Source organism: Lipotes vexillifer, unplaced genomic scaffold, assembly GCF_000442215.2.
Source record: "Lipotes vexillifer unplaced genomic scaffold, Lipotes_vexillifer_v1.1 scaffold240, whole genome shotgun sequence".
Taxonomy (NCBI): Eukaryota; Metazoa; Chordata; class Mammalia; order Artiodactyla; family Lipotidae; genus Lipotes; species Lipotes vexillifer.
This window is the reverse complement of record NW_006797481.1, coordinates 8,751,660-8,768,354: the sequence shown is the minus strand read 5'-3', so window position 1 is coordinate 8,768,354 and position 16,695 is coordinate 8,751,660. Positions and strand designations below refer to the sequence as shown.

The following is a 16,695-nucleotide window of genomic DNA, read 5'->3' as shown; positions in this document are numbered from 1 at the left end:
AACCGCTACCCGCACCACTCTCGTGTCTGTGCCAACATCACAATGTCGTGGTTAAGACTCTGGGGTCAGGCTGCCCAAATTCAAGTGCTGGCTTTGGCCCTTAACTAGATGTGGGACCTGATGACACAGTCATTTTCCTCAATGAGCATCTAAGGAGGTGAACTCTCTGTGTAACACCCCCAGTGCCTCCCCAGCCCCTAGAGAATATATTTTAAACAGAGGAGCCCTGTTTTTCTAGAAGAGTCTTACTCTGAACCCTAACGTAGAAAACAATAGCTCAAAGCAGAGCTGCTATAGTTGCAGAGGAAGCTCAGAATTCCTCCCCACAACCTCTACCTCATTCTGTCATTCGCCCAAGGCCAAACCAGTGAGCCCCAGAATCCCCAGGGACACTTGAAAAATAATTTACAAATGAACCCCAATCTCCTGCTCATAGCATGTTGAAGCCTCCTTGACTTGGTACCTGCCAAGTCACCTTTTTTCTTGAAAGTCATAATTCATTTATTCAATGAATAGTATATGCAAAGATACCAATAAAAGGAAACATACTATAAACTACAATTTTGAAAATACAGCCAATATAACGGGAACAAAATACACATAACATGAGAGGAATGTTTGATTGTTGACCCATCATGCTTTCCTTACTTTTATAATTAACCTAAATGTCTGTAGAACAAACCTGTATACCTTGGTCTAACTTGAGCGCTTTCTAACAAGCAACAACATTCTAGAACACTTTTCTTTTGCTTTGAGATATTTAAGATTCACACATTTGTTCAAAAACATAAATTCTGATTCAGTAGTTGATCTGCATATCTTGTTATTCTCTGAATATCATGAGTAACATGTATTCCTGAACAAGTACTATATGAAATTCTAAAATTCTTGATCTTTGACGTAAAATTTATTTCAGCTCTGGGTTTTTAATCACTTGAGATGAAAGCAAAATTCACCCCCTCCCTCCACCTCCCCCCCGGGAACGAAGAGCTCTTATTAAAGTATAGAAACTTGGGTCTATCTTTCTACTCTAAAGAACAATTCTCACTAACCTTTCTGGAAAGGCAGTAAGGACCCCAGAATAATCAATATATGCTTGCAAAGATTACATCAAAAACAAAACAAAAAGGGAAGGAAAGAAAAGAGACTTCAAAACTTCAGGCTTAAGATATGCATAAAAGATAGTCATGGCTATATTTTCTGGAATTATGTAACTGTTATATACTTATCAAATAATGTCATGCTTATTAAATGTGTGCCCAGCTTCACAGCCCTGAGAAGCCCTCAGCATACCCTGCGTTACTCCTCTCCTGGTCACCACTAGCAAAGCCACTCTCCCCAGATGTCACCTCCTCTCTGAAGCCTTCATGATGCTGTAACATTCAATCCCTCTACCTGCGGGGTTTCTGCCTCAGCTTGTAGACACCTCCCAGAGCACTTACTTCCCTCAGAAGGCATCCATTTGTGGCGTGCCTTGCACTCTGCTTGGCCTACAGTAGACAGGCAACACGTGTGTGTTGAGTAAATGAATTATATTGTCTTAGTTACCAGTAGTTTAAAGGAGTTAATGTGGTTTTGAAAATAACTAAATGCTCCCCAGGAGACAGCTTTAATATTTGAACAGGATATATGGGTTCCTGGGCTGAAGGGAACTTTAGAAGCCATCTGATCGTTTTTAAGTATTCAGAAACTGAGGCTCGGAAATGATGTTCCCAGCAAAAAAGTGGTAGTTCTAGAACCAGAACTCAGGGCCTAAGACTCTCCATTAAGAGCTCACTTTATAAATGAGTCAGCCTCCGCCCTCACAAGCTCCCAGATCAGGTCCCTTCCACGAATCACCAGCAGTGAGCAGGAAGGTGGATGTCTGGGCCAGGCGTGGCCTCACCTTGTTCTGGGACAGAATGGTGATGTCATCATAATTGATTTGCCACCAGAGACCTTTATTTTGCCTCTGCGGTTTTTCCCTCTGTGTCCTTAAAATCAGACCTATGGGGCTTCCCTGGTGGCGCAGTGCTTGAGAGTCCGCCTGCCGATGCAGGAGACGCGGCTTCGTGCCCCGTTTCGGGAGGATCCCACATGCCGCGGAGCGGCTGGGCCCGTGAGCCATGGCCGCTGAGCCTGCGCGTCCGGAGCCTGTGCTCCGCAAATGGGAGAGGCCACAACAGTGAGAGGCCCGCATAACGCAAGAAAAAAAAAAAAAAAATCAGACCTATGATGACAGCGCCCAGGTTGGTAATCAGGAGGGTTACGGTGAAAATCACAGCAGTCACACCTGGAGGGCATATCGTTACTCAGGCCCACCTAAGAGCAGAAGTGAGCACATCAGGGCCCCATCCCGGCCCTGCCAAACAGATGGCTCAAAAGCTGCCCAGGCACGGGTCCAAGTTAGGGCACACAGCGTCCACTCAGACCTGTTTTTTCCAGGAATCCTATTGGGCCCCAAGTGCGTGGTCTTCCCACACCCCTCTGGTTCCCATGGCAACCGCACTCACCTCCTCCTTAGATAAAAACTTCCCTTGTAGAGAAAAACAGGATGACTTCTAAGACCATCACCACCTTTCATTCAACATTTACTATGTGCTCTTCTTACACTTGTTCTCAGTTATGATCCACCTCATTCCAGGCCTGGGCTCCTAACCACCATGCAACACTCCCTTGTCCAGACTCTACCTCCATAGAAATGGAATTCCTGAGACTCAAATCTCAGGAGCCGGGTTTCCCCAGGGCAGAGGTTCTCAACAGGGGAGGCCATGACGTTGCCTCTCCAGGGGATATTTGGCAATGTCTGGAGACATTTGGAGCTGTTAGAGCTAAAGGGTGCTGCTGGCATCTAGTGGGTGGAGTGGAGGCCAGGGATGCTGCTAGGCCTCCTACAAGGCACAGGACAGCCCCTTACACACAAAGATGATCTCGTCCTAAACATCAATGCTGTTGCCACTGCTGAGAAGCCCTTTTGTAAAGAGTCCTTTCCTGCTGCCTTCTCCAGGTGGCCACACTGATCTGCAAAAACAGGCTCAGTTTCACAGAGCTCATTGGAAAATCCACAGCCACGTCTGTCTTCAGGAAGGGAACCGTGGAGAAATTCCCCAATGGGTCTTAAAAAAAAGAAGACAATTAAAGGTCAGTGCCAACTTGATTTATTCAACTTGTCTCTACCTCAGGTATAGCAGGGGCAACTGAAACACACATGTCATTTGCAAAAAGCAGGCCTTGGTCTCTTCATTCAAACATCTGCTGACCCATCCAGTTTTCCCACCTCACCAAGATTCTTCAAACCTAGCCTACAGGTAATATAATTCATGAGAGAGCAATATCTTTTTGCTAGGTAGAATAACTGACTTGATCTTTTGTTTTAAACCATGTCACTTCTGATTTAAAAGATGAAGTGTCAATTCTCCAAAGTTACTGGAGTTTTCTCCCACGTTTGATGCAGACAAATCTTGTTATAGAGCATCTTGACACTTCACAGACCAAAACGTCACCCCTGCCTGGGGAATGCCTGTTCCTACAATACAGACAACCTAGCCGGCCATGGTTGTTTTATTTCTTGGGCCAACCCATTTGGGGACATTAAAATTCCATAAGAGTAGGGGAGAGAAAAGTGTCCAATCAAATCTTAATTGTGGGTTATGGCAGTGGGGGGCAAGTAGAAATTGAAATAAGTTTTATGTTCTCATGTAGTTGCTCATTGATTTATAGCTGAGAGAACAGAAACAGAGATTTTTTTTTTCCCCAGGGATTTCTGGATACTGTGAGCCCAGGACAGCATCCAGGTCCTGGTGTCCCCCTGGCTGTCTTCATGAGTCGGTTTCACTGACTGTGAACCTGACCCTATAGGAGGCGCTGTGCTCCATCATCGCCCAGGGCCAGGGCCTCTCCCTGAGACACTGAGGCTGTGGGACCTGCCCAGCTGGAGCAACAGAGGAGGCCCAGGCCCACATGGAGGTGCAGTTAGGGATGCCGTGTTGTAAGTGGAACCTGAAGTGGCTGAGCCACACCCACAGTCGAGGGCAAGACCACGTTGAAGGTCCAAAGTCGATCTTTATGAGTTCAGAGAGCAGCAGACAACTTGATTATAGGAGCTGGATCCCCAGCTGGCCTCGCAGCAGGACCACCGGCCCTACCACTCCTCCCAGGCCTCTTCCTGTAGCGTGAGCTAAGCTTGGGAAAGGCCCTGCCATACCTGATGACTTCCTGACAGCTGTCCTAATGAAGAAAAGGAAGAAAGAGGGACCCATTTGGAGATTTCTGTAGGGCATAGAGCCAGTAATCCGTGCGTCTTTCTCCCTGGGAGTCCACAAACACGGGGCCGGTGATTCCTGGAAAGAAAGGCACTTGCACACAGTAAAGGGAGCATAGAGGAGCTTGGGGCTCAAAATGCCAGCCTGCCGAGTCGTATCAGAGGAATGCCCTCCCCAGCAGTTGCTGAAAGCCACCCGTGAGTCTTTTGCCCTTTCAGGGAATCTAAGATGCAGTCAAGAAGGAGAGTGGAAAAAAAAGAAGATAGTTCAGAAGTGGTACCCTGGTGGGACTCAAGGCCCACTTGGTTCTGTTAGGCCTACACTGGGGAGGACCATCCAGCATTAAAAAAAAGAAAAAAGTTAAGCAGTTTCCAACTAATTTCACATAAAACCCAAGATTTATGCTTCCCAAACAATCAGATATGACCAATGGAGGCCAAATGACATGGCAGCGGTTGGCTGGGGCTGGGGACACTGCCTCCTCCCAGCCGCTACCATTCTACTCCCCCCACGTTCTCCACGCTGCCAGACCCTGGGACACGAGTTTGCAAGCTTTGTTCTCAGCATGGCCCTTGCTTCCCGGTTTTGGTTCGTGCTCAGGCATTGCGCTCAGACCTGGCCCAGGTGCCTTCCTTGTTCTTGCTTAGGATGTGCCCTTCCCGCCACACAAAGGACACATCAGAGATCCCAGAGGAGTAAAGTACAGCAGTTCCACACCCCAAACTAGGACCCAAGGTCTGACCTAGGACTTATGATTTGTTCCCACTGGGGACAGGACACAACATTAACATTCATAAGCTTCTGCCATGTGCCCAGCACTGAGGGCGGTAGTGATTTCACACATCTAGTCCCAGTTGACCCCACAGAGGAGGCACCATCATCCACTCCTAATAAGCAAGCAGGGCTTGGAGGCACAGACCCCTTGGAGTTTCCAGAGCCAGGAAGACACAGGTCTGTTGGGACCCAAGTGCGTGGTCTTCCCACAGCCCTCGCTGCCTTGCTTTGCCCACTTGCTGGCATCCTGAATGTGGGGCTTGAGCATGGCTCCCTCCCAAGGTCTGCGCAGGGAAAGGGCTGCAGCAAATGCAATAACCAGGATTGAACCCGGAAATAAATTGATCTGACAGAGGGGATTAAACTGAGAGCAGGAAGACAGACTCCTCCCACTTCATCCCCCTTTTTAAAGCAAATGCTTCAGGGTCAGGAAGAAAAGAAGAAAGGGAAGCAAGTTAATATTTCCACTTGGAAAAGGTGTGGATGGGGTCATTGTAAACTGAATCTATGAATGCCCCAAAGAGCAGGACTTGGCTGTCCTTTTGAAAATTTAGGATGAAGTTTAAGTCTTAATTTATTAAGGGAATGATAAGCCAAAGAAAAGATAAATAGCTGCCATTTAATGAGCATATACTATGTGCCAAGCACTTCATATATTGGATTAGCCAAAACGTTCATTTGGTTTTTTCCGTAAGATGACTCTAGTAGCACTTAGTTGTCTTTAACTTCACTCGAAACAATTTTGTTAGATTGTATGTGACAGCTGTCATATCTGCCTTCATTTAGAAAAAGACATCAAAATTGGCGAATTTTTGTGTAGCCATTTGCATATTGAAGATGGAAAAAAAGCAACATTTTTGGCATATTATGCTTTATTATTTCAAGAAAGATAAAAACGCAACTGAAACATAAAAAAAAAAAAAGATTTGCACAGTGTATGGAGAAGGAGCTGTGACTGATCGAACGTGTCAAAAGTGGTTTGTAAAGTTTTGTGCTGGAGGGACTTCCCTGGTGGCACAGTGGTTAAGAATCCACCTGCCAATGCAGGGGACACGGATTTCATCCCTGGTCCGGGAAGATCCCACATGCAACTAAGCCCACGCACCACAACTACTGAGCCTGCGCCCTAGAGCCTGTGAGCCAAAACTACTGAGCCCATGAGCCACAACTACTGAAGCCCGCACACCTAGAGCCCGTGCTCCGCAACAAGAGAAGCCACCACAATGAGAAGCCAGCACACTGAAACAAAGAGTAGCCCCTGCTTTCCGCAACTAGAGAAAGCCCGCGTGCAGCAACGAAGACCCAACACAGTCCAAAATAAATAAATAAATACATTTATTTAAACAAAAAAGGTTTCGTGCTGGAGCTTTCTCTCTGGACGATGGTCCACGGTCGGGTAGACCAGCTGAAGTTGATAGAGATCAAATCGAGACGTTAAATCAATGTTATACCACGCGGGAGACAGCCAATATACTCAGAATATCCCAATCAAGCACTGAAAATCATTTGCACCAGCTTGGTTATGTTAATCACTTTGATGTTTGGGTTCCACATAAGTTAAGCGAAAAAAATCTTCTTGACCTTACTTCCGCATGCAATTCTCTACTTAAACGTAAAGAAAACGTTCCGTTTTTAAAACAAATTGTGACAGGCGATGAAAAGTGGATACTGTACAGTAACGTGGAATGGAAGAGATCGTGGGGCAAGTGAAATAAACCACCACCAATCACACCAAAGGCCGATCTTCATCCAAAGAAGGTGATGTTGTGTATATGGTGGGATTGGAAGGGAGTCCATTATTATGAGCTCCTTCCGGAAAACCAAACGATTAATTCCAACAAGTACCACCCCCAATTAGACCAGCTGAAAGCGGCACTCGACGAAAAGCATCCAGAATTAGTCAACAGAAAACACATACTCTTCCATCAAGATAACACAAGACCACTTGTTTATTTGATGACCAGGCAAAAACTGTTACAGCCTGCCTGGGAAGTCCTGATTCATCCGCTGTATTCACCAGATATTGCACCTTCAGATTTCCATTTATTTCTGTCTTTACAAAATTCTCTTAATGGTAAAAATTTCAATTCCCTGGAAGACTGTAAGAGCACCTGGAACAGTTCTTTGCTCAAAAAGATTAAAAGTTTTGGGAAGATTGAACTATGAAGTTGCCTGAAAAATGGTAGAAGGTAGTGGAACAAAAGGGTGAAAAGGGTAAAGTTCTTGGTGAAAATGAAAAACGTGTCATTTATTTTGACTTAAAAACCAAAGGCACATTTTGACCAACCCAATATTTTAATTACTCCTTGGTGTTACACAACAGTAAAGAACATGAGCCCTGGAGATAAAAACAGGCCTTATTTTGAATTCTGGCTCCACCATCTCGTAACTTTATGACCACGGGCAAGTATGTAACTTTTCTACCCTGGAGTTACTCACCTGTGTAGTATATTATGGATAGTAATACCTCATCGGTGGTGTGAGGATTAAATGAAATAGTGCACAGAAGCTCTTGGCACCCAGCTTGATATAAGGTAAGCCCTCAATAGATGCTGGTTATTATTATTAGATATGGCAGTATGTATTATCTCTGTCTCACAAAATAGAAAGCTGGAGTAGAGCAAGATGACGGCCGTTGGCCAGCTCCCAGGGTGATTTCAAAACAGTTCACTTCCAAGCCTATCCTCACACCTGCAAGGAAAGCAAAATAGGATTGGCCCCATCCTTAAAGGCCGATGGTCATGATTCAGACAGGCACTGCATCAGAGAGGATGCAGGTTGTGGAGGATCAAGGGAGTGATACCAGGAGGAGGGTCCCACCCTCTTGAGTTTTATTCTTGATGGGTTCGGTTTGAAAGGAGCTGTGGGAGAGACTTTTCAGGGGCGGGAAGGGACCCCAGAGGCCCCCCACCTGGTCTGGGCAGCCTTCTGGATAGAGCAGAAAGAACAGACGGTGGCCGCTGGGAGCTTTAACCTCAACAACACTTCCCAGAGGGCCGGAATCTCCATGAGAAAGCGGAATTCTGTAATCACACGCCCAACAACGCCAAGCCCCACGGACTCAGCTGGCCTGAGTTCGGCAAACCTACCACAGTCAAGCCACTTACCCTGCAAAGCAGTCTGATTGGAGCCTTTCAGAGTGATGACGAGCTGCCGCCCATCCCAGAAATCCCTTCTGGCCGTTATCATCTCCTTCACGGCCTCAGCATACAGCAGGACTGCATCGTGAAAGTAAGCAGAGTAACGGCTCACCTTGGATGAGGGAAGCAAAGGCCGGGTAGAAAAAGGTCCATGATGGTACTGAACTCTCTTAGCTTTTACTTGTCTGTGAAGCTCTTGATTTCTCCGTCAATAAAAATTAATTAATTTCTAAAAAGATTAAAAAAAAAAAACAACCCATGGCCTGCTACATCACAGTCCGGCCTCAGTTAGAAGCAAGCTTTCTCCATCCTCTTAACAGTGTAACATAGCACACGTTCTCCATTATTCCACAGAGAAAGGAGGACCCTCCACGTATCCTGGCCTGTGCTGGTATACCTAGGTATCACAACTGCACTTTTCCTCTTTAGGCCTTGTTTTCTCAATTAGATTGCGTGATCTTTCTGGTTGTGAACAGCTTTTTAGGCCATAGGCAGGAGGGAATATGGTTTAATTGAAAGAGGGTGGATCTTGGAGTCAGGCTGGCCCTGGTACTTACTGTGAGACTTGGGGTAAGTTCCAGAACCTCTCTGAATCTCTCTGAATCTCGGTTCATTCATTTATAAAATGCGGATAAAGCCACTATTGTGGTGAGTATAAGGATAGTTAAATGAGGCAGAATAGGTATAGTATCTATTGTACTAACTGGCACATAGTAGGTCTTCAATACTTCATTTAGTGAACAAAAATGCATGTGCCTACTAGGCGCTAGGCACTGTTCTCCCCATAGAACCAGGTACAGAGCTGACACTTAGGAGATGACTCCCCAGATATTCATTGATCCACCATCTTTCCTTGTGCGTTGGGATCCACAATCAGCTGCCTCATTCCTAATGGAACCCTTGTCATCAGTAGCTTCTCATCACCTTCAAGCTCAGCTTGGCCCCGCTCTGGCAGGAGCTCCAGATCTGGCCAATGGTCTAGTTAATCAGACATTTTGCCCCATCATCCCACACATACTGGAACTACCACTGGATGATAGTCTGTCTCCCGGCTGCCTTCTCAGAACATCTGCTTGCCTTGACCTGCCCTAGCTCCACATCTCTGACTACTCCATTCTGGTTCCTGGTCATGGCATCCTGCTGGGAAAGGAGACTGTCATGGTCTGAGCACCCACTGGTATCTGTTCTGCTACTTGCATGTACTATGTCATTAGATACTCAAAACCACAGTCTGGAAGGCAGATGTCATTATCAGTCCCATTTTTGGGTGAAGAGACTGAGGTGTAGGGAGGTTAAACAATTCACCTCAAAGCCCCGTAGTTAGTAAATAGCAGAATTAGGATGGAAGCCCAGGACTCTGACTCCAAAGGCCAACCGATCACTCATCTAGTAACCTCTGTCCTCCGTGTGGACCTGGGGTGCAGATTTCACAAGATCTCATCGGGCCACTGTTTATTTGGGGCTGTGGAAGACAAAGAAGTGTGTGTGTGTGTGTGTGTGTCTGTGTCTGTGTTAGGAGCCTGGGGAGTGGCCAAACACAGATATTCTCAAGGAAGGGAGGAGGGACCTGTGTAGGAAGACCCCCATCAGACCTGCTCCAGCATGTGGAGGGGGCCGTGGAAGGGCGGCCCCCGCAGCCTTCGGTGGACCAGCTCTCGGAAGCCTCATCTCCAGGGCCTTCTTGGGAGGAGCTGAGGGCTATGAGAATCACTGACTTGTAGACTGAGGGAAAGTGCATCACCTTCTGATTTGTCAATACCTCCTTCCAAAAACTGTCCTGAAAAATAAATAAATGTAGCCATTCTGTAGGAAATACCCTAAGCAATAGTCAACATCAACTTTATTTATTTATTTATTTATTTATCTTTGGCTGCGTTGGGTCTTCATTGCCGCGTGCCGGCTGTCTCTAGTTGCCATGAGCGGGGTCTACTCTTCGTTGCTGTGCACGGGCTTCTCATTGCAGTGGCTTCTCTTGTTGTGGAGCACAGGCTCTAGGCCCGCGGGCTTCAGTAGTTGTGGCGCCTGGGCTTAGTTGTTCCACGGCATGTGGGATCTTCCTGGACCAGGGATCGAACCCATGACCCCAGCAATGGCAGGCAGATTCTTAACCACTGCGCCACCAGGGAAGTCCCCAACAACAAATGTGAATTTTTATTCTAATCCTTGGAAACACAATGGCTCTGGAAGACTTGCCATGTAAAGTCTATGTTTTCTAGTTAGCTTCGAAGCAGTGGGAAGGAAACCAAAAAAATCAATCAATAAATAAGAAAAGATTACTTGGGGCATCGAGCAACTAATATTCAGAAAGCTTACCTTTTAACAATGGGCAGCAAAAACTTGAAAAACTTACAACTGTCGATTCTCAAATTTCTGCTTGTGGCTTAAGTCGTTTGTTATTATCATTATTACCTACATTATTATTATTATTATTATGAAAGTAACACCCACTCATTGTGTGTATATATGTGAAAGACGGTAAGATCTTCCCCAATTTCCCTACGGCTCCCTCTTGTCTCCTCTGAGAGGTATCCGAATGTTCTAGACGTGTACAGAGGTGTGTGTGAGCGTATGTGCATTTTACATAAATAGTATCATGCTATAATGGTATTCTGCAACTTGACTTTTGCCAACTTCAGCCTATATTGGGAACACTTTTAGGGAATGGATTTATGCTATTCTTTTTTTAAAGCAGCATGAATTCACTTTCACGGATGTCATGTGGTCTATTTTTAGTCCTATATTCTTTCTGCACTTCCAGCCAATTGGAATTTGATTATCAAGGTTTGGGGAGATCGTGACGAGGGGGTTGGCAGGGCTTCCCTGCTGATCCTGAGACTTGGTGCATCCTCTCCCCTTCTCGTCTGTCTGCAGGCAGAGGTGAGAGGACAAGTGAAGAGAAAGGGGGTGGATGGCAATGAAAAGGGAAGGTAGGAGGAGGTTCGGGAAAGCTTCGCTTACGATTAGAATTCCAACCGGCTGCCCAACGAAACCTGCGACACTTTTGGCAATCTGAAATACTTAATGATAAAAAGGTAAAAGAAACCTGGAGCATTATTATGCATCTTCCTGTACTCCGTTTCGCCCCATATCAACTTCTTATGATCATATAAAACAAGCTCATTTTAGAAAGATAAAACTGCTGGAAAAATTACACAGTGTGTCCCTAGCTAAATATCAATACAAGGGGCTTTATTTTAGAAGCCTGTTGGTGTTGTGTGGTGGTTAAATGTACAGACACTGAGGCCAGCCTACCTGGTTTGACTACTAGGTCTCCCTCATACTAGTCGTGTGGCCTTGGTTAAGTTATTTCACCTCTCAGGACCTCAGTTTTCTCTTCTGTAAAATGGGGAAAATGAAAGTATCTCCCCTTAGGGTGGTGTGAGCTGTAATTAGAGTTAGTTTATCAAGCTCTCACAATGGGGCCTGGCACTCAGTACACACTCCACAAGGCAGAGCTGTTGGGGTCAGGGACTCAGTCCCAGAGTCCAAAAGACCAGCTTAGGAGGTCCAAGATCTTGGATAAGTTACCCTATTTCTCTAAGCCTCAATTTTTTCATCTGCGAGTTGGAATGCTAATAATCTGTACCTTATAAGGCTGCTGGAAATATTGAATGCAATGATGCATGTAAACAATGCATGGACTCTCTATCTGCCTCACAGGGCTGTTGGGAAAATCTAGTGCACCGATGCAGGTATAATGTATAACTCGGTACTCATGGGAGGTACGTGGTACATGTCAGCCATCCCTATCATTACCAAAAGAACCAAACCACCTACAGATTGCCTCATTAGACCAGAGTGTTGGTTTCTCCAGGCCATTGTTGGGGCTCAAACACAGGTGGCCATGGAAGAAAAGAAAGTGAGAGCCACCGAGTTTGAGAGCCTTTGGGGAGGTCTCAGCCACCCGGGAGGAATGACCGTTTTTCTTCAGCTGGTGTTTGCTGATGTAGACTACAGAGGACCAGGCTCCAGAATCAGCAGCCTGGTTCAAGGCCCGGGTCCCCGTCCCAGCAACTGTGCAAACGAACTCTGGGTAGGTTCTTTCAATTCAGTCTCAGTCTCTTGATCTTAATTTGAGGACACAAGAGTAGCTGCCTCCTAGGGTTGAGTATTCAGTGAGCTAATGCATCTGGTGCATAGCAAGTGCAGCATGCTTGTTACCTCTTCCTGCGGGAGCCGTTGACGGCTCGTCAGCACCCACCTCCAGCTGCTGCAAAATGATAAAGACAAATTCTCCTGTGTGGAGTCCCAGGTTCTCTGCAGCCAGCAGGATAAGTTTTGCATCTTCTGAGCTGCAGATTAAGATAAGAACTGTAAGAGAAGACAGTCAGCCAGTTGCACATGTGTATACACACACACACACACACACACAGAGATACACACGTTTTAAAGTCTAGCCTAAAACCACTAGAAATGAGACATGAACTTTGTCTTTCTTTGAGCACGCTTTAGGAAATAGGAAGGTCTAAACTGTTCCCAGAGCGTGTCCTTCTTTAACCATGCCGGTAGCATACAAACTGGCAGCTTTCGTCTTGCGGAACTAAAGTCTTCGCTGCAGCTCTCTCCCAAAGCACAAATCGAAAAAGTTTGAGACCACTTCTGTGCTCTAGCTTTTTCGTTTAACTGACTCAGAGCAATAGATCTGGCTTGTGACTCATCATCAGGTAGGTTGCGTTGACGGAGGACCTAGAACCAGGAGCATTGAGACTGTCTGAGATGGGATGGGGGGAAAAGGAGTAGGCCATGGTATTTTTCTTCCATCCAAACACATCAGCATGCTTTTTGAGGGAACAAAAATGAAATACTGATTTATTGTTATGTATTTATTTTTAAATTGGAGCATGCTTTTTTTTACTTCAGAATTTTTCTTTTTAATTGAGGTATGATTGATTTACAATGTTGTGTTAGTTTCAGGTGTACAGCAAAGTGATTCAGATATAGATATACATATATATATATATACACACACACATATATATATTCCTTTTCAGATTCTTTTCCCTTATAGGTTGTTAAAAATACTGAGTATAGTTCCCTGTGCTATACAATAGGTCCTTGTTGGTTATCTATTTTAGTGATTCATTTATTTATTTTTAATAAATTTATTTATTTAATTTTGGCTGCGCTGGGTCTTCGTTGCTGCTCTGGGGCTTTTCTCTAGTTGTGGAGAACGGGGGCTACTCTTCGTTGTGGTGCGCGGGCTTCTCATTGCGGTGGCTTCTCTTGATGCGGAGCAGGGGCTCTAGGCGCGCGGGCTTCAGTAGTTGTGGTGCACTTGGGCTCAGTAGTTGTGGCTCACAGACTCTAGAGCGCAGGCTCAGTAGTTGTGGCGCACGGGCTTAGTTGCTCCGTGGCATGTAGGATCTTCCCAGACCAGGACTTGAACCTGTGTCCCCTGCATTGGCAGGTGGGTTCTTAACTGCTGTGCCACCAGGGAAGTCCTTAGTGACTTATCTTTTAAATGAGATAAATTTTAATCTATTTACCTGAGCTCGAGCTAGGTGCCAGGCAATGCGCTAAGCACAGGATACGACAGTGAGCAAAAGAGAAGGTCCTTGTTCTCAGGGAGATGACATTAAGACAGACAATATACAAGTGAAGAGATTAGAGAGATCGTTCAAGATTCTGATGAATGAAGGGGGAAAAGAATGCTGTGATACTAATGTGGGGAGGGGGAATCGCTCCATGTCAAGTAGTTGGGAGAGGCCCCTCAGAGGAGACGGGATGGGCTCTGGGCTGAGTCTGGAAGGATGAGAGCAAGCTACCTATGGAAAGAACACTGGGCGTGATGAGGTGGGATTGCAGTGGAACTCCAGGACAAGGGATACCAAGTCCCAAAGTCCCAAAGCCAGAAGGAGCTTGGTTTATTGGAAGAAGAGAAAGGAGTCCGCTACTAATTCCTGCTAGAAAGTAGAGCCTTAGAGGCACCACAACAACAATATTCACTACGGCGTGTTGATCAGTTACTATGTCCAGCACTTTACAGGCATGATCTTATTTAATCCTCACCATTCTATGAGGTAGGTAAGATGATTGTCTTTGTTTTACAGATAAGGTACCTGAGGCACAGAGAGGTTAAGCTACTTGCTCAAGAACACACAGCTAGAAAGTGTCAGAGGCAGGTTTCAAACCTAGGGATGTCTGTCTCCAGAGGCCATTCTCTGAACGAACATCCAAGTCCAAGACCCAGCCCACCTAGCAGGTGCTTCCAGAAATTACTCTGTACATCATAACACTGTAGCATCGAGGATTTCACTCTAGACAAAAAAAACTTTGTTGTTTGGTAATGCTTTTATGTATCCTTAATTTTATACTCTGTTTTCATCTGCTTTTTACCCTCATAGAAAAATGAAAAATTCTTAGTTTTTTTTTCAATCATTTTTTTCTATTTGCCCCTCTAAACATAAGCAACAGAAGATTCTTTCCTACTTAGCCCTGGAAATCAATGACAGGCTCCTAAGGTTCTCTTGAAGGAAGGCTGGATTGTTGTGGGTGTATTTCATGCTGGCGGTGATGGTGAAATGGGATTTGAGTTCATTCCCTACAACCCTCCACAATTCATCCACTCCATCGCAGGAGGAAGTCCCAGAGTGACCTCCAAACATCCCAGTGTGTTTCCAGCCCAGGTACTGGAGGCTTTTCTGGAGCACATCACCAACTCTGTGCATGCGTAGCACAAGTTTCACATAGGTGTCATACAAGAAGTTGTTCTCCAGTTTTGCTGTTTGTCCAACAAAGTCAAACATGGGGAAGCCAGCAAACCAATACCCTTGAAAGTAACAAAGGGATGTCTTTCCATAATTGAGTTTTGCTACACTCCAACCACATTGTAAAATATCTGCATAAACTTTGGATTCAGTGAGTCTATGGGTCATACTTCCCCTCTCTTTTGGAATATTTATGTTAACGTCTTGGATCCAACTTAAGGATGCCAAACCTCAGAGCACAAGAGTAACAATAGCCAGCATTTATTTAGTGATTACTATGTGCCAAGCATTCGACTAAGAGCTTACATATATTATCTCAATTCTTACATTTTCTATCAAGTAGGTATTATCATCTCATCTTAGAGATGAAAACATGGGGACACAGAAATGTATTAATAAGTTCCAAAACTAGCAAATAGTGGAGCAGGCTTGGAATTCAGGTAATGTGGTTACAGAGCGCACACTCATAGGTACTACTCACTTTTTTCTTAATTTGTTCCTTATTCATTTTCCACTAGGAGCCTACTATTTACAGGGAACTTCAGAGACCTTCCTCTTAAAAAGATCTTGTGATCAACTATTACAGGAGTTAAGACGTGTAAAAACAGCTGTAGAGTTAAATATGCCCTTCAATATTTATAGACAATAGATTTAGAGGAGCTTAGAGAAGTAAGAAATTACTTCTGATTTGGGAATTAGAGATGTGAACGATGAGGGTAGAGGGATAAAGAAAGGCTCCGTGGCATTTGACTCTGACTTGATTTTGAAGAATGGGTAGGCTTTGTTAATCAAATGGGGAATGTGTCAAATGGGGAATTCTAGGAGACACTAAGATTCAAATTCAAATGTAAACTTAACTCTATAGCACCCACTAATGATAGTTCTGCGGTATTTTTGAACGCGAGAACTGTGTGGCCTCATCTATTCAGCCTTTGCATGTATACCTCTCAGAGCACAAGATACCCAAGGACATCAACAAAGCTAATCTCATTAGCTAAACAAACACAAATCATTCACATCTCTCATTTTCTTGCCTTAGCTTATGGCAATCTGTCACACTTCATCCTTTCCCTCTTTCTTTCCCATCACTGAATAGTTTATTATACATGCCAAAGGGAAACCTACACAAACAGATGTTATTTTTCTATTTAAAGCCAAGCATTCAATTTCTTCTTAATTTTTCTGAGCCACGTGGCTGGCAATGTTAGAGTGAATAATGAGTCCATATCCAACAGCACAAGGCCAAACAATCAACAAGTTTGTTAGTGAACATCAAGTTAGTGAGTGAACTAACAACTATTGATTTGGGAGGCTTTCTTTAAAGAGAGTATTAATTGTTCTAATTGCATGGTCTAATTACATCTCAAAGAAATGGTACACAAGACTTATACAGTTATTATTTATAATAATGTCATCCAAGTCAAGAGATTATTCAAGTCTATACCATCATCCTTAAGACCACCCTTTCCAATGGAAACTCAGAGTTTCTTAGAAGGCTGTATACTCTGCCTCTGCTGCTTCTGGGCATGCTGGTCCAAACAGGGCAGAAATTTCTTCTTTCTGGACCTGGCTGATGAAAAGAGCAAGAGACTCCTTGGCGCTGCAGGTTGAGTTGGTGTAAGTAAACTCCGAGCTGAAATTTCCGAAGTCTGCCAGCTCGGAGTTGATCTTGTCCGTGGCAATATGGAGTCCGGCACCCAGCCTCTGCACATTGAATGGATGAGAGATGTTCCAGGGGGCCTGGAAACCCCCAGTGAGTTTAGCAGCCTCAAGCCACGTCACCAGGACACTGACAAAGAGCATCAGAACTAAGGTTGGGTGGCCAGCTCGGCA

The 16,695-nt window shown here is 44.9% G+C and overlaps 1 protein-coding gene across 1 annotated transcript in view; it reads right to left on the bottom strand.

The window, feature by feature from the left end:
* Positions 1 to 16,695, bottom strand: part of LOC103069064 (guanylate cyclase 2G-like) — a 38,659-nt gene that overhangs the window by 21,524 nt on the left and 440 nt on the right. Inside the window, 9 exon segments of the mRNA XM_007469645.1 lie at positions 1,886 to 1,973; positions 4,184 to 4,319; positions 8,123 to 8,267; positions 9,748 to 9,818; positions 9,821 to 9,932; positions 12,357 to 12,468; positions 14,591 to 14,906; positions 14,909 to 14,924; positions 16,372 to 16,688. Coding sequence (XP_007469707.1) covers positions 1,886 to 1,973; positions 4,184 to 4,319; positions 8,123 to 8,267; positions 9,748 to 9,818; positions 9,821 to 9,932; positions 12,357 to 12,468; positions 14,591 to 14,906; positions 14,909 to 14,924; positions 16,372 to 16,688 — 1,313 coding nt within the window.